This window comes from Phoenix dactylifera, chromosome 11 (genome assembly GCF_009389715.1).
Source record: "Phoenix dactylifera cultivar Barhee BC4 chromosome 11, palm_55x_up_171113_PBpolish2nd_filt_p, whole genome shotgun sequence".
NCBI lineage: Eukaryota > Viridiplantae > Streptophyta > Magnoliopsida > Arecales > Arecaceae > Phoenix > Phoenix dactylifera.
The window spans coordinates 18053005-18076193 of NC_052402.1; the positions used below are offsets into that span (position 1 = coordinate 18053005).

At 41.4% G+C, this 23189-nt stretch overlaps 2 protein-coding genes across 2 annotated transcripts; both read right to left on the reverse strand.

The window, feature by feature from the left end:
• Positions 1–34: 34 nt before the first annotated feature.
• LOC120112420 (receptor-like serine/threonine-protein kinase SD1-7) lies at positions 35–867 on the reverse strand. Its single transcript, XM_039131809.1, has 2 exons — positions 677–867; positions 35–587 (listed from the first exon to the last, which is right to left on the reverse strand). The coding sequence occupies exons 1-2, from the start codon at positions 818–820 to the stop codon at positions 279–281; spliced, it is 453 nt and encodes a 150-aa protein (XP_038987737.1). The 5' UTR covers positions 821–867; the 3' UTR covers positions 35–278.
• A 105-nt stretch (positions 868–972) lies between these two features.
• On the reverse strand, positions 973–4384 carry LOC103695872 (receptor-like serine/threonine-protein kinase SD1-8). The gene is made up of 5 exons (XM_017847047.3): positions 3443–4384; positions 2434–2562; positions 2184–2353; positions 1697–1907; positions 973–1211 (listed from the first exon to the last, which is right to left on the reverse strand). Exons 1-5 carry the CDS (start codon positions 4236–4238, stop codon positions 973–975), a joined length of 1545 nt encoding a protein of 514 aa, XP_017702536.3. The 5' UTR covers positions 4239–4384.
• Between the last annotated feature and the right edge of the window lie 18805 nt (positions 4385–23189).

The window sequence follows — 23189 nt, forward strand, 5'->3', positions numbered from 1 at the left end:
AGTGTGTAAATCTAACCCTTTTCTTAAACTTTTGGATGAAGGCTAATTTGAGCTGTAGATTTGGTCCTTTTAGCATATCACCTTATATAACCCTTTTCTTAGAAGCCACATGATGATGTGCACCACTCAGACAATAGAGGAGTGATAGATTTAGGACAATGAAGTTGGTCCAACAGAGCAAAGCAAAATTTGAAGATAATTAGCTGGTTGGCATCCTCTCTCCCAATCCACAGTAGAAAATTTACAATTTCTTATGGTTGCATTTACTCTGGGATTTACTATCGGCCTTCAAATATTGTGACTGATAAGCCATTTACAGTTAATGAGTCTTGCTTGCTTGATGATGAGTAAGTTTCCAAGCGGCCTTTCGTTGTTACAAAACCAGGTTGTTTAGGGTCTGGGAGAGAAGCGCTTTCACTGCCCAACATGAACACCAGAGAGGACATTGTTGGCCTGTCCTCTGGGTGTTCTTGAACACACAAGAGACCCACCTTTATACACCTCAACGCTTCAGCCATGGGAAATGAGTGAATTATTGATTCGTCCACCAACTCCAAGCCATTACCTTCTTTCCATAAACTCCATGCCTGAAAAATAATTGCAGCATATGTCATAAATTCTTAAAGAAATCAACAGAGCATCTGAATGGAAACAAGCACCTGTTTTCCGTACTTACATGGCCTAGAAGATTCATGCGTTGATGAGAGAGGTAAACCCCTCTGTTCTTCTTCCCGCTTATGATTTCAAGTACTAGAACACCAAAGCTAAATACGTCGGATTTCACAGAGAAGATACCATCCATAGCATACTCAGGAGACATGTATCCACTGCATTATCATTAAGATGATTAGACTGTTTAGTTTTCTCCTTTTTTTTCGAGGGAGCAATTAAACTGCTAGTTTTTAAGTATAAAATATTATAGTATGGTGAGTTTTCCAGCAAATATACAATTACATACTTCAAAAATACTTACTAGGTGCCAACTACTCGGCGTGTATTTACTTCTGTCTCATCCTCTCCAAATATTCTTGCCATGCCAAAGTCTGATATTTTGGGGTTCATTTCTTTGTCGAGAAGAATATTGCTAGCTTTGAGATCCCTGTGGATAATTCTAAATCTAGAATCTTGGTGAAGATAAAGAATTCCACGAGCAATCCCTAGTATAATGTTATAGCGGATTCGCCAATCGAGCAGCGCAGCTCTAGCTTTATCTGATGAAAAATTGTGTTAACCTCAGTATACTCTTAATTAAACTTTAGTGAGCTAAAGTAAGCATGCAGTCTAAAAGTCATCAAGATTCATGAGAAATGAACTGCTTGGAAGTCTTTAAAACTCATTTTAACAAAGATTGTCTACAATATAGTAGTAGCTGAAGCATCGCTGCGACAAGCTTCTGCTAACTCGGTAGGGCTTGATAAGGCCGACTAACCACCTGATTGTGAAGTCTGATCAAAATTTGTAACTCGAGATCTCTTTTTAAAGTGGCATTTCAGGTGAGAAAGCCTAGGCAATATGTCACTTTGAGTCCCCATTACTTCTCCAGCTAAACAGGCAAAGGTCAATGTAATGTACATTGAAGGCAAAGGTTATTAATGATTTAAACGTTAACTATGTTTTACAAAAGGAAAAATCACATTTATCATGACATCATTAATGAATAATAAATAGCGTGTCAGGGAAGAAAAGATTAGCTAACCAAACAGAAAGGCGTCCAGGCTTCTGTTAGGCATGTATTCATAGACCAGCATCCTTTCTTCTCCTTGAATGCAGCAGCCAAGAAGCCGTACAAGATTCCGATGCTGAAGCCTGGCAATGAGCACTACCTCATTCTTGAACTCATCGAGGCCTTGCACCGAAGTCTTTGCAAGCCTCTTCACAGCTATCTCTTGTTCATCTCCCAGCTTGCCCTGAATTCACCACATCCAACATTACATGTCATTGCTAGTATAAAGAATAGAATCAGTGCAAATCTTTTGTTAAAATCCAAATGAAGGCAGCATGTTACATAGAAAAGCATTTTTTTTGGTAATAATTTAGAATACTATCTTTAGAAGCAGACCCGGATAATATCATTCAGAACAAATTAGTATAATTCAATCTATCTGACCACTCCTGCCATCCTGGTAATTTGGTTTCCGGATTGTGGCATTTTATTAAGTTCGGTTCTTGGACTGAGAATATACCTTGTATACGGGGCCAAAGCCACCTTCTCCAAGCTTGTTTTGGATAGAGAAGTCGTTGGTTGCTGCGGCAATTGTTCCCATATCAAATAAAGGCAGCTCCAATTCCCTTCCTTCAGTGCCCTCATCAATGTAGTTGCTGGCAAAGGAAACGGTCCCTAACATGGACGTAGCTGTTGAAATACTAAGCAATGATCAGTATGAGCTTCTCATATGATACCAACTTATTATGAGATTGAAGGCCTAATTCTACCTTGTCTTCTTCTCCTCTTTTTCTTTTTCCAAATGCAGCAGCAAATGGAGCCAAGCAGTAGAGTCCCCAGAACAGAGCCCACGACGACCGCGACTATGTGGATCTGGTGTGAATGGTCTGATGCTGAGCCTGAACATCACTTAGATCGTATGAATGCAAGAAATTTTCTTTCTGTTAGTTGGCATTTTCTTTCAAAACTAGAATAGCAGTTGCTTAGCTACTTCAGCAACGTGAAAAAAAAAAAAAATTCCGATCCAAATTTGCAGGACAAGGCTGCTTCATATGGTAAGACTTTCATGATCCAAAGAAGTCCCATTAGAAGAAGACAGGAGAATAAATCAAATTACGGGAAAACTTTGACACCCGAGAAACTATTACTGTTAGTTGGTATTACTATTTGCATACTGTTATTTGTTATCGTGTTTGCAAATAATTAAGCATTAAAAAAAAAGCCCATGGTTCGGGCCTGGACAAGAAAAGTGGCCCGACCAAAACATCAGATCGGGCTTGGAAACTTTTAAAATTGGCTCGGCCCGGTCCAACCCCGCCCATGTTTTATATATAAAGGTAGAAAAATACATACAGTTTTAGAAAGCCAATTAAGCTGTTGGGCCATTCTGGCTCATTTTCAGATTCCAAATAAAGAAAAACTCGGACCTGTCGGATCAGGCCTAGGATCAGATTTATAAAGTCGGATCGGGTCTGGACAAAAATTTAAGCCCAACAGTCGGGCCAGGCCGGATCTAGGCATAGCCATCGGGCCTAATTTCTGCTATAGAGCCCGGTCTGAGTTTTGATCAGCTCTAGATTGAATGTATCAGTCGCACTCAATACCACCTCAGACACAGTGACACTGGCTTATACATGTTATTAACAATGTATAAGCTCCACTATAGATCGATACGAACTGGCGCCGGTCTCCACCAGTTTTTGGCACGCACGGTGAGCGAATTATAAATATCTCATTTGAATCCTAACTATTTATCTAGATCAATCGCATAGCACATACCTAGATCGGCCGCTGCTAGCCGGATGTAGAGATCCTGTCCGCCAAATCCGAACACCCTAAGACCAGTGAGCTCTGCGGTCCAAATTATACACCCATCCCCGCTGGTATTCGCACTCGCATAGGCCGTGCACGAGCAATTCTTCAGACACGCAGCCTTGCACTGATCCAGATTCAAACTCATGTCGACCGTTGAGCTCGACGTGTCCGGCAGCTTAGCATCGTTCACCGTCAGGAACCCATCAGTCCCGTTCCGACAATCCAGCGGTGTCTTCCTCTTGCACCCCCCCGACCCGTCCCTCAGAGCCCAATTCGCCGGCGACTTGGGCTCAAACCCCTGCAAACAGTCGCATATCGGCGAGTTGTTGGGGTCGCACACCCCGAACGGACCGCACGGCGACACGCTGTCACACTGGTCCTTCGGAGCAAACCAGAAGATGTTCCACATCTGGCTCTGCTCAAGCCAGACCAGCCGCTGGATCACGCCGGACTGGTTCACGACGAGCCTCGAGATGATCGATCCGTTAAGGATGTTAAACGTGTAGTAGATCTCATCCCGGTCATCGACGAAGTTGAAGGTGAACATGCTGTAGGTCTTCATCTCCGGGACGCCGCTGAACCTGTGGCCGACCCATGGCCCGGTGCGCCACAGCCGTTGCGCTCCGGCCCATAAGAAGATCTCCGGGTCGCCCTGGACATCCATGGCCGCGGAATAGTAACCCGGTGCCGGGTCGCTGGGACTGGTCCACGCCGTCACGTTGCGGTTGAGATGGCTCTTCAGGTTCCACCCGAGCTTCATCCCCGGGAGTAGCGTGTCGGTCGGGTAATCGAAGCTCTGCCATGCAAAGCTATCCGGATGATTACTGTTATCGCTAGCCTCTGGAATTATGAAATTACCAGTGTCCAAGAGCCGTGCGACCGGGCTGGCGAGGCGGCCCGAAGAGCCCGACGACCATATGGTGGTGGAGTTCTGGTCGGTGATGATGAGTGTGCCGTTGCCGGTGATCGATAGGCTTCCCTTGCGCTCAGTGATTGGGTGCTGCCGGTTGGCGACCCACACGACGGTTTGCACCGACACCTCGTGGTACCATATGCCCACATAGCGGTTGTTGCAGTTGACGGGGCTGAAGAAGCCTAATTCGAAGTTCCCGCTGGCTGAGATCAGGGTCTGGCCGTCCCCGAGGGGCTGGGTTGGAGTTAGGATGTCGCCTCCAATGGAGGGGGTGAAGAGAGTGGAGAGGAAGAAGAGAAGCGATGGGAATATGGGTGGCCTCCTCATGTTTCCAAGGGCTTTGATTCAAAGGAAAAAGAACAGATGTATTTATGTCCTGAGATCAATACCTAACCTTGATTGGACATTACATTAAAAAAGGCTAATAATGATAAGAAAGGACAGAAAATCTAGTCTATAATGAATATTTTTTGGACCATCATATTTGGTAAATCACGGAATGCAGGCAGACCTGGCGTAGCACGTCCAAATTTAGCGTATATATTTAGACCGTTGAAGGTGGAACTTATTGACGTTTGATCACACCCGACGGCTGGATATGGTAAGCGGGGATGAGGACAGCACTGGATTCGGTGACACGGCCTATGATTCTATTGGTGGTGATTAATAACGTGCACAGAGGAGACCTTGACTCCGGGCTGCAAAGACTTTGACTGGTGATGAACTGGAAGTCCATGATGCCGGGAGTAACGGTGGATGACTGATAACAGGATCCACCCTTCGAACATCGAATGAATTGGATGGATGCATGGTATCATATTATCTTGCAGTGATCAAGCATTCCCATCTGCACTAGCTGGTGTTTAGAGGTCTCTGAGAAACTATTAATTTGATGCTTATTTTCCCCTACGTGGAGATGTAAGGTAGGTGGAGTCAACGTTCAAAGTAATAGACAAGAGCTTCCAATTGGACCAAGCTGATGAGGACTCGAGTAGCATTCTTTTGTAGTAAGGCAAGATAATCGAGGAATATCATGACCATTAGATAAGACAAGCTACGAGATATTAAATCTCAAGACTGAAACTTTGCTAGAATTTTCTGAAGTTCATATTAGACTTTGTTTCCAAATGGAAATAAGCTGTGCCGTGCCAATCTGCTCAAGATCTGAGGTTACTTCTCAAAAAAGATATTAAAGGTTACTTTTTTCCCCTGAAGGAGGAAAAAAATGGAGAAAAACCCCCTCTATTGTGTCACATCTCACAAGAGCCAATAATCTGTTGGTGGCATTTAGTGACCCAAATAGAATCATTAAGATGATCTTAGATCATCAATAGTCCTATTCTCAAAGTAATCTGATCCCCAATAATTTAAGATCATTGCGTTTAATATGCTCTATGATTAAAGATTTCCATGAGTAAACTATTTGGTATTCTATAGAAATTCAAGATCATTCACCATAAAATCCCAAAATTATCCCTGATATATTCATAAAAATATATCTATAAGTCTTATAAATTATTAATCCTATAAAAATATATTAATTGTTATTATAAAATAATATTTTTATTTACACTTATAATGTATTATATTTAATACTAAGAATAATTTTGATTAGAAAAATAAGGCAAATGGAAGTAGTATATTAAATACCTTCATTATATAAATATAAAGTACAATAATAATTTCTACTATAATTTAAAATTATCATTGAATAAAATATGACAATAACATGATTAATAATATATTATAATATAATATATCATAAATATAATATATCATAAATATAATATATAATATTAATATAATATATAATATCAATATAATATATATAATATCAATATAATATACATAATATTAATATAATATATTAATGGTATATTGATATACTAATTTTTTTGCTAGACTGAGGCGCATTTTTATCCTCAACTTTCAGCCCAAGATCACTGCATTGAGATGATCTTGGATTTCTAACCTCAACAACAAGCATCCCATTACAGGTCTAAGTTGTGATTTGAGGAGTGGGGTGATTTAGGATCATTGCCACATAGGATCACCGTGGTGCAACCAAATACGGTGATCTCATCACCTCCAATCACATCACCCATAATCTTAGGATGATCACCTCATACCAAATACCCCCTTTATGATTAACATGGGCTTTTTTCAAATTGATCATGTTTGGTTTCATACATGAACCAACCACTCGAGAAATTTTAATTTTGTGCACAGGATTGCTGGAAATTTTAATCTTTTGGTTTCAGACAGATGCTTCTCTCGCTGGAGGTTTGTGGGTGGTCGCCGGGCAACTCCTGGTCATGGAGGCTTGGGCCCTAGATTTCATCGCCAGATCGGACATCATCAAAGCCACTATAGTGTGGATGAGACTTCCTGGGTTGCCATTAGAATACTGGGGCAAGAAATCCAGCCAGAGGATGGCGTCGGCTACCGAACGCCCCTTAGCAGTGGATGCTTTCAATAACCAGCTCCAAAAGTTGGGTTATGCTAGGATTAAAGTGGAGATCAATGCTTTGGAGCCACTTAAACCAGGGATCTTGATTAGAGGCTGAATTAGGATATTTTTGCAGGCTTTTGTTTATGAAAATATCCCCATCTTTTGCTGTCAATATGGATGGATAAATTATATGGATGATGAGTGTAGATTTTCTCTACCATTCCTAGCAATGGTGACCTACAGCCAAGTTTAGCAACCCTGGAGCAGATGGGGCTAATTCGGCACCAATGGTGGTGGAAAAGGCATTTGATTAGGGCACACACCGGGAGAGTCGGTTCATCGGGATTTGGCAAGTCGGCCGGTGTTTGACCCATGGAAGATCCAGCAACCCTGAGTAGTGAAGGGACAACGAATCAAGAAGACAATCAAGTCTGCCCCGGATTCATCTAGTCTAGGATCGTCCCCATATCTACCAAGTTTTCCCATGAATAGGCCGAGTTGTACGTATTCCTCCTCGGTTGGCAAAAACCGTTGTAGGTTGTGCGCCATCGATCTCCAATAAAAAACCGCGCGATAGGGGACACGTGGCAGTAGGGTGATGGGTCTAGGCCAACATCCTTGGGGCCTAGATCGCATTTTGACCCTTTGCTGGAGTGTGGGATGAGTTTCGGGTCTAAGAAGGCCGACCCAGTTGCAAGTGGATGCGGGCCAGATGTTGTTATGTCGGAAGGGGGTTTTCTGAAGTGGGAAAGAAGCCCACCATCCTTGAAAGGCGGGTCGGCCTAGCCTAGAGGGAAAGCGGCTCAGTCCAAGTGGCACTCCTCAAGCCATCTGAGGTTGAAGTCGTTCCTCCCCCCATCCCGCTCGTCTCCCAGCGGTGGTGACTAGTGCGGTGAACTGAACGGCTATCCGATTCAGGTGTGGTCGAGTCAACCCCAATCCCGGTGGCTGTGGGGCAGTTGTGTCCCTCCTTACTAACAAAGCTAAACAACCATCCCTCGGTGTGGCTGTGGTGGCTTCTTCCCCGGCAAGACGATCCACCCTAGATGGCGAAGAGGTGGAAACCCAAGAGGCGCATGCAACGAAAGGGTCAGCGGTGAAGATTGGCAACAACTATCAGGGGAGGCCGAGCTCGCCTTTGGTCCGAGATTAGGGCATGTGTGCTTCTCTTGTGGAGTGAGATTATCGGCTGATGCCTGGGGGGGCTAGGAGGCCGGTTCCATCCTCCTCCTCGGTTGATGGCGAGGCAGAGCATATCGCAACGGTGGAGCAAATTAAGAAAGTGCTTGTGTTTGGCCGGAAGACCTAGGGGCCCAGTGGAGGGGCGACCCCGAAGGTGCTGCAGGCGGAGGCCAGTGCGGCGGGTGGAGATAAGGAGCCCCCTCCTCTCCTACTTTCTCCTTCTCAGTGATGAAACTCCTATGTTAGAATTGTAGAGGGCCCCAGAAACCCTCTTTCTTATCTTCGTTTAAGAGACTTATTCAGTTGCACAAACTAGATATTTGCATGATTTATGAGACTCATCTCTCCGGTAGAAGTTTGAGCGGAATCAAGCGGCGTTTCCTAGCCACTTGGAACATATATGCTATCAAGGCTCAGGCTCTTTTTGGAGGCATTATTGTTGGTTGGCGGACGGGTGAGGTGTTTGTTGATGCTTTCCATAATTGTACCTAATAGGTCGTCGTGGTGATCACTGAACTCGATGGTGCCCCCTAGATCCTATCGGTAGTTTATACTAGCACAGAGTATAGGGAACAAAGGGTTCTTTGGAATGAGGTGTCCAACTTGGCTAGGCAATAGATTTCTCTTATGGTGATAGGTGATTTTAACTGTATTCTAGGACCCCAGAAGAAGAGGGGTGTTAAACACTTCTCTAACAAGATTGGGATTAGGAAGTTTTGAGACTTCATTGAGGCCAATGGTTTGGTGGATCTCTATTTCTCTGATGCCAGCTTTACTTGGTACAACAATCGGCTCGAGAGTATAAGAGTATGGAAGAGGATTGATAGGGCCTATGCCACGGCCGACTGGACTTAGCGATTCCTAAACTATCAGGTGCAACACTTTCCTCACATTGCTTCTAATCACTATCCCATTGTGATTTGCACATATGTTGGCATTCCCGTCCCCCCCCCATTCTTTTCGGTTTAAGAATGTTGGGATCTCTTACCCTCGGTCATGGGAGGTTGTGTGTGGGGCTTGGGCGGTACTGGTTTGAGGTGATGCCATGTATAGGGTTACCCGTAGCCGGAGCTCATAAAGCAGAGACTGTGGAGCTAGAATTGGGTGGAGGTAGGTGATATCTTCAGAAGACTGGAGGGTTTCGAAGCCATCATTGCTAATCTTCAGGCTAGGGAGGCCCAAGATGAAGGTCTTTTCCCTAGTGAGCTTGCACAGCTTAGGATGCAACTATCGGAGCACCATTCCTTACTGAAGTAGCATAAGGTTTTTTGGTGCCAGAAATCAAGAGTCCAATGATCAAGGAGGGGGGACAAAAATACTAGATTCTTCTACCAATCTACCATTATCATAGATAGGGGAACAACATTCTAAAACTGAAGGATAGTAGTGGCCAGATGATAGATTGCGCTGAGACCATGAGACATAACATTTTCCACTTTTTCATGTCGAGATGGACTACCAGATCGAGAGGAGACGGGGCAGACTTTATTCTACTAGCTATCGAGCAGGTCAGTGTTGATGAGCACTATTTACTTACTACTCTAGTGTCGAAATGGAAGATACATAGTGCATTCTAGTCTATGGCTGAGGATAAGACCCATGGCCTGGATGGCTTTCCACCCTTACCTTTTCAAAGATATTGGACAATCATTCGCGAAGAGATGGTTGTTACTATCCAACAATTTTTTGTCATGGCAGAGATGCATGATGCATGGAAGGGAACCTTCATTGCTCTCATTTTAAAGAAGCCATATGCTAGTAAGCCCAGTCGCTACAGATCTATTAGTCTTTGCACTACCTTGTATAAGGCCATCGCAAAGATTCCGGTGACTAGGATGATGCCGATTCTCCCTTGCATCATTTGTTTGGAGTAGGAGGCCTTTCTGGGGGGCCACAGTGTCATCGACAATGTGATCATCACCCAAGAGTTCATGCACGATCTCCAAAGGGCCTCAAGTTACTGCAGTCTTATGGTCGTGAAGCTGGACATAGAAAGTGCGTATGAGTTGGAATTTTTTAATCCATGCCTTGGAGAGCATCGGATCTGAGGTGTGTGGATCAGCTAGATTTTGGGCTATGTATGGGCCACTTCCTTTGCTATCCTTGTTAATGGCTCGTCGAGAAACTTTTTTAGGTCAGTGGGTTGGCTTGCGCTAAGGATGCCCTTTGTCTCCAAACCTGGTTATCATCTGTGCTAATGTGCTATTTTGAGCCCTCCGAGCTGCTACCTCTAGCCAAGTTTGGAGTTTTATGTGCCATCAGCGGGTTCCCCACCGATCTCATACCTCATGTTTGATGTTGACTGCTTGTTTCATGCCTGAGCCACTAGACAAACGCGGTAATCTTTGGGGAGACTTTTTAGCATTATTGTTTGGCCTCTCGTCAAATGGTGAACTTGTCCAAGTTGGACGTTACCTTTAGCCCGAAGATAAGCCATAGTTAAAGACAACTGTGTGGGAGTGTTTGGGGATGAGGAAACATGGCAGGGTCTGGCAGTACCTTAGGGTTTTGATATCTGGGAGGAGGTTAGATGAGTAAATTGATATGCTTTGGAGCAGAGGGTTCATCACCATCTGGATGGTTGGCAGTCCTAGAGCCCTTTCTATGATGGCAGGGTACTCTAGTATGATTTATTTTGAGCTCCATTCCGATTTACCTTATGTCTAGCACTATCCTCTTCAAATCCTCCTTGTTGAAGCTTGAACAGATGTTCAGAAACTTCCTCTAGGGGGGAATGGTAGAGCCCGAGGGTGTGCACTTGATTGCCTGGGGTGCAGTTTGCAACCTTTGCACAATAGCGGACAGGGTGTCCACTCCTTGTTGACGAATAGGCATGCTGCAAGATACCTTATGCATTCGGAGAGCTTGTGGTGTTTGATGGTGCGAGCTATGGCCCCTGGGCATCCCTTATTACTGTGTGTGTTAGTTGGAATAGTTTCTTCATGTGAAGGAGATTTGCAAGCATGCTCTGGTCGTGGCGAACATCAGGTGGTCTATCAGCGATGTGCAGTTTGTGAGTGTTCTTGGCAATGTCTGGCTTTCTGAATCCCCCTATCTTAGTGTCCTATCATGGTCAATGCTGATATTGCACCGATATGCAGATCTGTGAGTTGTTCACCGCTGAGGGAGAGGATGTGGAATATGTCCTTGATTGCTCGCCTCTTTGGCACCTAGCTTGCTAAGAGGATCGTCGCTAGATCAATCTTGAGGTTGCTACTTCTAACAGAAGGGTTTGGTAGCTCACCACCAGCCGCGAAGGTGAAGACGGGAATTGTATGAGCTATATAGAGTTGAGACTAATAAGAGGCAGACTGTTCCTGGTTTAGAGATTAGGAGTGCACCCTTGGGTGCCTTATTCCTGTGAAGGTGGTATGGGGCCACCCTCCACCAGTGGGTGTTGTGCGGGTAAGGGATGAACCCCCACCTAGGATCACCAAACTCAATGTGGACTACTTTAGCCACTACGAGTATATAGAAGGATCACCAAACTCAATGTGACTACTTTAGCCACTACGAATATTAGGAGGATCACCAGATCATATGGATCACTTTGGCCACTATGAAATTCAGAAGGATCAGTAGGCTCGATGTGGAACACTTTGACCACTACGGCAAGGCTAGATAGGGTTCAGAAGTGAGATTCCCATATCGGAAGCCAGATCGCAGTCAACTTTTGGAGGCCATTACTTGGTCATACGATGCCCGATTGAGATGATCTTTTCTGGTAAGATTTTGACTGGATGTAGCTCCTCTATCCGAGAAGAATTAGGTGATGAAGCGACAGAAGGCATAGTTGATGTAGAAGTCAAAATTTATTTCTTCAAAATTTTTAGGTTTTCTAGAAGATTTCTAATAGAGATGTACCATTTTAGGAAAAAGAGTCCTAATAGGTTTAGAAAGAGCAATCGCACCCAAATTATATAAGGACGGACCTCAGGCTATTATAAATAAATTATGTACCTCATTTTTTGAGGATTAATAAAAGAAAAGGGGACTTAAAAAACCCTGCATTCAAAATTCTTTCATATTTTCTAGTTATGTTTCAAGAGATTGAGTTGAGCGAGTTGAAGAAATCTTCCGCTCTTCGGATTGGATCAAATTGGGATCAGATCCATACTCGTTACCTAGTAGAATTCCAACTTGATCTAATCGAATTCAGTTGGTATCGAAGCTTCAGTCCTCTATATTCATGGGAGACTTAGTGCAATGTCTAGATACGTGAATGATACAGCAATAAGAGGGAAGGGGTTATCCATGCTTGAAGTACATTGAAGGACAAAGATGAGTATAGTTGCTAATTCTTTCTTGATGGATGATGGGATGAAGGGACGTTTTACACAATTATATAAGAAGATTGACCAACGCATCGAGTTATCTCAAGATTAGCGACATCTTCATAGAAGCACCAGCAACTCTATCATCGAGCAAACTAAGTGGTTCGGCTATGAGGGAGAAAGTAGACGTTTCTCATCTTTGTTTTGCTTTAGCAGGAGCTAATCTTCTAACAAGGAAAGCTCTGATCTATAAGAATCACCGGACTCGATGTAGACCATTTTGGTTACTACGGTATTCAAGAGGATCACCAACTCGATGCAAATCACTTTGTCATAGTGAGAGGGAGGAAGTCAAGTAGTAATGCATGATTATCCTTTAGTTTGCCAAAGTTACAACTCCACATATAGTGACCCTGTTGGGGTAATCATGGTAATTGATCTAATTGAGGTGTTTGCCAGTGGACTGGACGCAACAAGAAGAAACTTGAAAGTTTTGAACTTGATCTTCTTTGTGGCATGGAGACCACATTCTTGGAATAAAGTTATGGTGATCTGGACTGAAGCGCTGTAATTGGAAGATATTAACTCTTCGTAGTCAGTGAACCTGTGCTAAGTAATGCAAACCTTTCTCATTTTGATATGCTTCACTCACTAAGATGCCATTAGCGATTGTTGATTGTCTACAGTAATATCAAAAATACTCTTTTCTGGAGAGGGGCACTGTCTAAGACAATGGGAGCTTGAGTTAGGAATTTGACTTCCTTGTTAGGGAATATTGATGATTATGAAGGAGGAGAGTGAAGGTTCAAAAGGTTAGGAATCGGAAATGATGTGTGTGTGTCCAACTTTGGAAGGAATCTCGGGTGGCCTGAACGTATAGGGACATTTTCTTCTAACTTGTATTTCATAACCATGAATCTGAGGTGTGTCATATTCTCTAGTGTTCTTTGGTGTATGGCTTCAATGAATATTTTAGGAAAATTATGATTTGTTCCATATTGGGAGGCAGAGACGATGATAGAGAGGAGAGAAGGATTGGTGTTTTTATTTAAAAGAGGTGTTCTTTTTTAGGTTTAGCCGTTTGACATGCTCCCTACCTATGTAGCCTACTGTTAGGATATGGGATGTCATAGGACCATTCCTATCTTGGCTACCGATTTTTTGTGACTTTCTATTGATCTACATAGTTAGTGCAAATCATGGCACTATCTTGCCCTGATGTTCTCTTTGTATCCTTTGTTATATTAGATCTTCTTTTTGTTGTTATGGCATTAGATTTTAACTTTGAATTGTTCATGGTGTTATTTGTAATATGGTGTCCATGTTACAGTATGCTCAGTTTTGGTTATCCGTATCTAGTCAAGCGTTGATTCCCATGTTGCAGCTTGCTGCTGTATTTGGACTAGTCGGAAGGACTTATGCACAATCGATTGTAGCAGGTTTTCATCTTGTGGGACGAGGGTGTCTCAATTTTCCCATGAATTGGATGCTGGTGCCTGATAGCATACCGTCAGAGTCCCATAGGTACCTGTCTCTTCCCTTCTCTTTCCTTTTCTTTTCTTTCTTTTTCTCTTTTTTTCTTTTTTCTTTTTTCTTCTTTCTTTCCGTCTTCTTTGCCTCATTCCTTACCTCCATTCTTTCCTTTTTTCCTTATCTCTTCCTTTGCTTCTTCCTTTCTTTCTTTTTCTTCTTCTTTATCTCCTTTTTCTTCTTTCTCTTTCCTTTCTTCCTTCTTTCTATCTTTCAAATTTTTTTCCTTCTTTCTTTTCTTCTTTCCTTTCACTTTTCCTTTTCTTTATTTCCTTCCATTTTTTCCTTTTTCTTCTTCTTTTCCACTTGCTAGGTTTCAATTCTTAACTATCATTTGGTCCATTTCTCATAGGAACAGGATGGGGCACCCATCTCGCTATGATTCAAAACCTTGATAGTAGTGTAGATGATATATGATAGGTGAAGGTGGTGGTGCTAGTAAAAGTATCGACTAGGGTTGAGAAGAAAGAAAAAAAGCAAGAGAATGGTATAATATTATTTAATACCAATGTGATGATTGTGCAGAACTTGTAAATTGTTGAAAAGTTTATTAAATGAAATTTAAAGAATATAATTGGCATGTTATTCAAAGTTGTGGTTCGAGGCTGAGGTAAAGTATTTATGGTAGATATATGCCGTTGTTAGATGAATTTTTTGGTGTGAGGATTGTTGAACCCGGGACCTCACAAAAAAGCTAGCTAGAAGTTATTATTTGAATCTTTGGTTTGTATAAGTACTAGATCTACCAACGACACCTGATGTCGGATAAACACAACATGCATGGGTTTCCATACTTTTCTATTTAGCTTGCATTCTGGCCAAGTAAGGGTCAAATTGATTCCATACCAATCACTACCACGATTAGCTCATGGTCAGCCTAATAGGCTCGTGCTAAGTGATCCTAGTCCATGGGCATGCCTAGTCCGTCCATACCATTTTATAAATCTAGTTCATCCAGAAATAGCTGGTCAAGCTTATTAGGATTTTTTGGTTCTATTAAGTATCCAAGATCTACTATGCATAGTCGATGAGGGACTAGACACATGCAGCAAAGTTCTTGCAATTGCATTTCATTTATGTCTATGGTGACGTAGAGATGTAACGTTCCTTTTATAACCTGCCTTTTGTTCTTGTCAATCTTGTTAACTTCGAGCTTTCTTTGCATAGGCATGAACTACTGTTCAACAAGGTAAGATTGCTACATACCAATTGGTCTTATAGGTTATAGCCAACGTTTTTTCTTGCCCAAATCTTTGAGTAGGAATTGATCCTGTAGGGGAATAGTGCCAATGAGCTGATTCATACTCTCAAACTTGATATTGTGCTTTGGTTTGTCAGTTGAGGTTTATAACGTTACCTAGAGATTTTTTCATTTATTGGTTCTAAATATGGGTTTTTCCATCTATGTTTGAAGTTTTGTTGAACCTTTAATCAATTACAATGTTATGTCCGGTCCATATCAGGTTGGTTTGGAGTTTAATTGAACAAATGGGCTCAATTTGTTACATTATGGACCTTTTATGCTTTTTTTTTTTTAACAAACCATGATTTTTTGAAATAAATCTTTTAATGATTTTCAGAATAGTTTCATAATTTTGTTCCTTTTTTATTTTTTTTCCATTTTTAATGACTGCAAAACTGGTTGAGACAAGCTTTCTGGTCACTAATCAACCAATACTCTTTCAAATTTCACAATCATGGCAAAACTAGTATTTGCTGCACATTTTTCAATGTTATGTCTGCTATTCCGAGATCATTACATTCCTAATGGTTTGCTTTATTCCATATGTCTTCATTGTGAGTGCTTTAGGAATGGATTTGTATCTAATAGTTAAGAGACTTCATTGAATCATGAGTTGTAGCACCCATTTTTTTGGGGCTTGATCCTACCTTGGCCACTGCGTCGGGTCGGCCTAGGCCATGGCTGTTCAGCATGAGGCAGGGAGGAAGACTCCGATTAGAGTTTTCTTTCTCCTTCTCCGTTTTCCTCAATCCATCGAGGAGGGAGATCAAGCTTACCAAATTCAGCATCCTATTATTAAGGACCTTCCTTTTCCTTGGCATTATCGTGAGAGCTTTCCCTTACGATTGCTCGTGAGGGTTCCATGCGAGGAGATCGAGTGTCCATCAGGCCGGAGGAGCTTGTCGGAGGCAAGAGTAATCTGTTGGACGAGAGGGCTGCGAGGTTCTGCATCTAGTTCATAGATGGTCGTGTGGGCGGTGATTAGTTTGTCTGGTTTTTCAACAAGATAGTTGCAATGCATACTGGATAGTGGGTACAGAGTACGAGTGTCGAGTCATAGGTAGTTAGAGTTCGTGTAATTGAAACCATTTGAATATCTGGATATGTTGGATTTGTCTATTTAAATTAATTAATTAATTAATTAATTATAGATTTATTGAATTTTTGTTCATCTTAGGCCTTGCATGATCTTTAGGGACTGCTCTAGAGCTCATGCTGCGGTCGCATATCCGACCGGGGTGCTGGGTTCGAGGCGTAATAGAGTGGTATTAGAGCTTAGGTTTAAGATCATTAGAGATTGTGATAGAAAAACTATCAGAGCTTAAGGTTAAGGTATCCTAGGTTTAGGTTCGGATGAGTGTGAGTGAGGAAAATATCTAATGACTTATTAAAATATACTCTAGATATTTTTCTTAGCAATTTTAAGATGCTAAAGTAACTCGTGTAGGTTGATATGGCACAGGGGGTGGACATGGGGTAGTAGGAGGCCGACTTGCTTTGCTGATGGATCCACTACTTGGATGATCTCCAAACAGTAAGAAGGTTCCAATGTTGTTGACTAGGAGTACGCACGAGTAGGAACACCTATCAATATCGTGGTAGTGCTCTAGAGTGGAAACTCTAGGAATGGGAACTCCAAGGATGGGAGCTCCGAGTAAGCCTGAAATTCGGCCTGGAAACCATTGAGTGTTTCTCAGCTAATGCAAGCAATGATGCAAAACAAGCTGCTTTTCGATTAGACATGATGAGAATGATTGTGAGCACAATGCTTCATGGAACAGCAGCCCAATTTATGCAGCAGCAGTTGCAACAACAATAGTTACAACACCAGTAGCAGGTGTCTCCTCAGCATCTGCAGAGGGATACATTTCGGCAGGAACATCATGTTAGTTTGACAGAATTCAAAAAGTTTGCACCTTCAGCTTTTAAAGGACTTCTGACCCTTTGGAGGTCGAGAATTGGCTGAACGAAATGAAAAAGTTTTTAATACCCCGGATGCCCAGATGAGGATAGGGTCACTTTTGCTACATTTATGCTGCGGGGGGAAGCGAATATTTGGTGGAATGTGAAAAGAGGAAAGATGGGACAGAACACTGCATCTTTGACTTGAAGAGGATTTAAGGAGATTTTTCATGACAAGTATGTTCTTCAGAGTATGAGACAACAAAAGTTTCGAGAATTTATCCGATTAGAGCAAGGAACCATGACGGTCGCCGAATATGCTGCAAAGTTTGAGGAATTGGCTAAGTATGCTCCAGGATAGGTGGAAAATGAAGGTGAATGAGCTGAAAAGTTTGAAAGTAGACTTAGAGCCCGAATCAGACACAAGTGTACCTTTGAGCTTCTTCCTACAAAGATGTGATAAACAAATATTTAGTAGTTGAAAGGGCTTGAATGACACTCAGGATGAGAGAGAAAAGATTTTGAAAAAAAGGAGCAGGCAAACTGATTTACAAAATAAGTACGACAACAGTACTGAATCGAGGCCCAAGAAACAAACTACTGTAGTTGATAAAATTCAGTGCAAGGATATTGTAAAACGCTATAGATGTGGTGGCCTCCACTATCGAAGAGAGTGCCATTGCGTTAATGGGAATTGCTTTTCGTGTGGCCAGCAGGGCCACAGGGCAAACACCTATCCTAATCGTAGTGAGCCGCAGACTCGACAAGCATCCTAGCCTATTCAGGAACCCAAGCAAATCGAGCATCTCAGGATGGGCAACAATGAGGAGGGTAGCAGAGGCCTAGAACTCAAGGATGAGTCTACGCTCTCACGGAACAGGATGCCAATGCCTCTAACACTGTGGTGACAAGTACGATTAGAGTCTCATCTACCCATGCCTATATTTTGATTGATCCTGGAACTGCTCATTCTTTCATATCTGGTGATTTTGATAGAAGAAATAATACAATGATTTCTATGCCATTAGAGACTAAATTTTGTGTGTCCATCCTTAGTGGAGACGTAATCCTAGTTAACTCTGCCTGCAAAGATTGTATCTTGAATATTGAAGACACAGAAATGAAAGCAAATATACTAGTCTTAGAAATGAAGAATTTTGATTTGATCCTTAGGATGGACTAGTTGGCAACATATCATGCCACTATTGACTGTTTCAAAAAAAATAGTAAAGTTTCAAATTCCTGGCCAACCAAAGTTTAGTTTTAGTGGTAACAGGATGTTACCGCCGCCAAAAGTAATCTTAGCCAGATAGGCCAAGCGACTCCTCAAGGATGGTGAAGGATTCTTAACCATGGTAATGGCCACTCAGCAGAAAGAACTCAAGTCTAGGTTTAATATTTGAGCAGGAATCTTTTGTCATTGTTGATGAAGCTACTAGTAAAATGTCATATTGAGTAAAATGCTTACATGAGTTATTATATGTAGCATTGATGATAGATATTAAAAATTTTGGTGAAGAAAGGATTGGAGGTTGTTAATTCTACTCATAGTGATATTTGCTCAAAGACTTCAAACCCATTGAATTTGGAGTAAACCCTTTTGGAAGGAAGATCAATATATAACTTTTAATCAAATTGGTAAAGAAATCCAAGGTTAACCTACTTTAAATTAAACCTAGATATTTTGAACTCTAAAACAAAAGGTTGTGGAGATCATGCAATGACCTTAAACTTGACTAATGGCTTGAGGGTTAGTTATGATAAGTATACTCTATATAAATTGAGGACAAAGAGATCTGGTGGTTCTGCTCTAGTTCTATTTGAAATTTGAAATTTGAATTTTTTAGTCCCAATGCAAAGTGATACTTCGGTCAGAAATTATTTTGCGGCCTTAGAAAATTTGATGAGTTAGATCAGAGTGCGCAGCGAAAATATGAAGTTTGAGTTATTTTGAAACTTGTTTGAAACGTAACACTTCGATCCGAAAGGTATTATGATAGAAGACTGAGTTAGTTTTCTATTAGAGAAAAATGCTGTTGATTCTGTGGATAATCTAGAGGTAGCTATGCAACTCTCACTAGTGGATTCTTCTATGGTTGACAATTTTTGAGAGATCTTGGGCATCTTAAATTAAGAGTCAATAGATTGATGATTCCTTAGTTGTGCTTAGAGTGGAATGTTTCAACATGGATCTCCTACTCCTAGTTTTGTCGAAGTTAATCAATTTATTCGAAAGGGGTTTGAGGTTTTTCTAGGACGAAGGTTGATCATTAAATCATGGGCAAAGTTAAGAGAAGAAAGAGGACTATAGATGATGAAGATCATTGGATGCTAAAGCTTCTCTTATTCTATTAAGCCAATTATGATCTTTATGTGGAATTAATCAAGAGCAATTAAATTCTTGGACAAAGAATTATGGAATTTAATTCCAAGGTTGGGTGGTCGGCTTTCTTTTGCAGGAATCAAAAGAATTTACTAAGTGTTGTACATGGAAAGGATCAAGTGCTTGAGATGTCATGACTTTGTATATCATAATTCTTTATGTCAATTCTTGTGAGCTTGCATTTCAAGAGAGAGATTATTTAGAAGCTCGAGACGATATGATGGTTGCATACTTTCAAGGTTTAGGCTTTAAGTAGGTTATTTCGAGGACAAATTTTTTGTTAGGGAGGGAGAATGTAAGAACCCATATTTTTTTTGGGCTTGGGGCCGACCTCTAGGCCACTACGTCGGGCCGGCCTCAGGGCCACAGCTGTTCGGACGTGAGGCAAGGGAGGAAGACTCCCGATTGGAGTCTTCCTCTTCTCCTTCTCCATTTCTCCCTCCGAATCCACCGGAGGAGGGAGATCAAGCTTACCAAATCGAGCACTCTTCGCTTATTAAAGGACCCCTCTCCCTTCTCCCTTCTCCCTTGGCATCAATCGTGAGAGCTCTTCCTTAGAGATTTGCTCGCTGAGGGTTCCGTGCGAGGAGATCGAAGTATCCACCGTCAGGCCAGCCGGAAGAGCTTGTCAGAGGCAAGAGGAACAATCTGTTGGACGAGAAGACGCTGAGCGAGGTTCTGCGCATCCCGGTTCAGATCGTCGTGTGGATAGGTGATTAGTTTGTCTGAGTTTTTCACCAAAGATAGTTGCAGGATGCATAGATATAGATTGGTTGGGCACAGTGTACGAGTATCAGAGTCATCAGTTAGTTAGATAGTTTATTGATACCGATGATATTGAAAGCTTTTGTAATTGATTAATTTGATTATCTGGACATGTTTGATTTGTCTATTTGATTATTAATTATGGATTTATTGAATTTTTTTTACTTTAGTCTTATGTGATCTTTAGGGCATTGCTCTAGGGCTCATGCAATTAGTCGCGTACCAGTCCTGGGTACTGGGTTCAGGGCATGACAGAAGCTTTCTAAAAATAATTTACGAGAGAAGAATTAATTTTCCAAATATTGTTCCTTTTCCAAAGTTCTTTTGTCTTTTCTCCATCCAGTTTTGAACCCATATAGGTGGTTAGCTTCGACTAATCTTCCCCAACCTAGCAATTTGGTTAGCGATGGGAAGGCCATTTGTTGAGTCCTCTCCATTACTTAGGTAGCAGAAAGATTTGAGAGTGAAGAGAGAAACTTAAACATGTCATTATCAAAGTTTACCTTGGGTATGTATCTAAGGTGAATGAGTTGTATTGAACTTGTTGGAATTTTGTTTGATGGACGTACATACGTGAGAAGCTATAATATATGGATGGTTAGTACCTTTGGTGTAGTTCTGCATACTGAGGCCTGACTGATACCCGTCAAGCTAGCGCTTCACCCCTAATGTTGTAATCTTTTGTACCCAAGGAAACTAAACAGGTTGAGGCTTCATCTATATCTGATTGGTTTGAGTTTGAGGATTGAGAATTTAAGAACTTTCAAAAGAGCTAAACATTGTAGATTATATCCATGGCTTTGTTTATAGCTATTTTAGAGCTAGATCTAATTGTCATAGTGTTTAATTCTACCAGGAATGTTTTTTTGTGCTACTATCTTTTTCTCTTTTTTTGGATGCTGGATATCTTCTTACCACTGATGATGAGAGGGTGACTTCCATTCTTCTTCTAATTTTTATCATTGTTCTTTACATATTTGTCACTTCAAAACAGAAAAGGGCAAAATGCATTTTAAGTCTTTATCTTGGAATATCTCGTGATAAAAATGCCAAATCTAAACATCAAAATTGATGTGGAAGATTCTTTTTCATTGTCCTGTGCTAATAGGTGTCCCCAATTTCTATTGTTTTTGTTTTTTTGGATCGGATCCTCTATCCTATAATTTTTAGAATTACAGATTGACAGAAAAAAAAGGAAAATGAATCTTCTTTATAATAATTGTCATTTTGAAAAGCTAGCATAAATTTGTTTGTATAGGACATAGCTAAAGGATTATAATATTTTTGACAAGTTGTATTTTGAACCAGACATGAAGGATTTTCAGCCAAAAAAAAAACTAGACATGAAAGAGTGTCTTAAGTGTGCCAGATGGGAAAGACTCACATTCTGACACTGCCATAAAAAAACTTTTTGGAACCTGGATATGACTTGCATATGCTATTATCTTGATTTGAATGTGTTTCCTTAACTTAAATTCCATCCCTTCCCTGAACCATGCACTTGCTACCATCATCACCTCCACTATCAGCTGCAATGACCAGCTATAGTTCCCATGACACCCATAAATGCATTGCTTTTGTCACCAGTCATACCCTATCACCATATGGTAGCTATCCTTCATATGACGTCCCACATTCATCACCCATCAATTGCCATCCCACCACTTCCAATGGAATACAACCAAATTCATCTGTAACTTTGATGATGGAGATGGGTTTTTTGGTCATGCATGTGCTTTGTGCCCAAGAAATATATGGCTGTGTAAAGTAGCCTTGTTTGTCTAAGGGACATCAGTCTAGACCTGACCATGGTTCGGTTCTAACTGAGGAATCGGACTGGAACGAACCAAAAGACCGGACCGGAACCGGAACCGTGTTTTACGGTTCTTAACCAAATCGGAACTTGAGGAATACGGTTTGGTTAAGGTTTCAGATTTGATGGAACCGGAACCGAAACCGGAACCGAACCAAAACGGAACCAGAACCGGAACCGGAACCGAAACCGGAACCGGCGGTTCGGTTCCGGTTCGAACCAAAAAATGACTATTTTACCCCTCCTAACAACTAAAAAACAGCTAGTTTGAGGGGAATTTTGGGAAACGACTATTTTACCCCTCCTAACAACTAAAAACGGGTAGTTTGAGAGGCATTTTAGGGAACAAAAATTATCTTAACACTATATATACCTCTCCAAATCAATTTTTTCACTGTAACACTCAATCTTCCAATCTCTCTCTCTCAATTTTTCACTCTCTCAATTATTCAATCTATTCCATTCTCTACACATTCTATAACCTTCCCATATTTTCATTTTTTCCAATCCAATTATCAAAAATGTCTTCCTCCCTATGCCGACCTCCTCCGATATCTCCCACGTGTGGCACTCCGGCACCTTCCAGAGTCAGCCTCCTGCAACTCCGCTCAAATAAAGGTAAGGAATATATGTTCCAACCCAAATTCTTGGGATCCAAATTACCGAACCCCCTCTATTGATGAGTAAATAAAAAAAATGAGGTACAATTATCATTTTGTATTAATTACATAATTTAATTGTATTTAAAATTTTTTTTTTCAAATTAATTACACAATCTATTTTTTTTCAAAATTTTATAACCGGAACCGGAACCGTCTAGAATCGGAACCGGAACCGGCGGTTCTAGAACCGGACTGAACCGACTATTTTCGGTTCCGGTTAAGGTTCTAGATTTTGTGAACCGGAACCGGCGGTTCCGGAATCGTGGTCAGGTCTACATCAGTCCAGGTTGGTTTCAATTGGCTGGAGGAGTACCTTGACACCTAGAATTTTTATTTTAAAAAGGTGCCCTGTTTTGTCTCTGTCATTATGTATTATACCTTGTTATGGGTCTGATGAGCATCAAGCTAACTCCTTACTGTATCTAGTGTGGATTCTTTATGATAAAGGGTAGTATTTTCTATGCTTAGTAAATCTTGCAAAAAAGAAAGAGAATAGAGGAGAAAAAGGAAGAAATTAGGAAAAGGAAGAGAAATTCGCTATTGTAGAGAGAGAGAAGAGAGATTTGCAAGGCATTGCAGCAGGGAAAGTGTG

What these genes read in the sequence shown, in the direction of transcription:
- LOC120112420 (XM_039131809.1), bottom strand. Translation starts at nt 820, where the DNA reads ATGTCTCCTGAGTATGCTATGGATGGTATCTTCTCTGTGAAATCCGAC. An exon ending in GCATGAATCTTCTAGGCCAT is followed by an intron (nt 588 to 676) that starts GTAAGTACGGAA and finishes ATTATTTTTCAG; the next exon opens with GCATGGAGTTTATGGAAAGA.
- LOC103695872 (XM_017847047.3), bottom strand. Translation starts at nt 4,238, where the DNA reads ATGAAGCTCGGGTGGAACCTGAAGAGCCATCTCAACCGCAACGTGACG. An exon ending in GCTAGCAGCGGCCGATCTAG is followed by an intron (nt 2,563 to 3,442) that starts GTATGTGCTATG and finishes AGTGATGTTCAG; the next exon opens with GCTCAGCATCAGACCATTCA. An exon ending in GCTTTGGCCCCGTATACAAG is followed by an intron (nt 1,908 to 2,183) that starts GTATATTCTCAG and finishes TGGTGAATTCAG; the next exon opens with GGCAAGCTGGGAGATGAACA.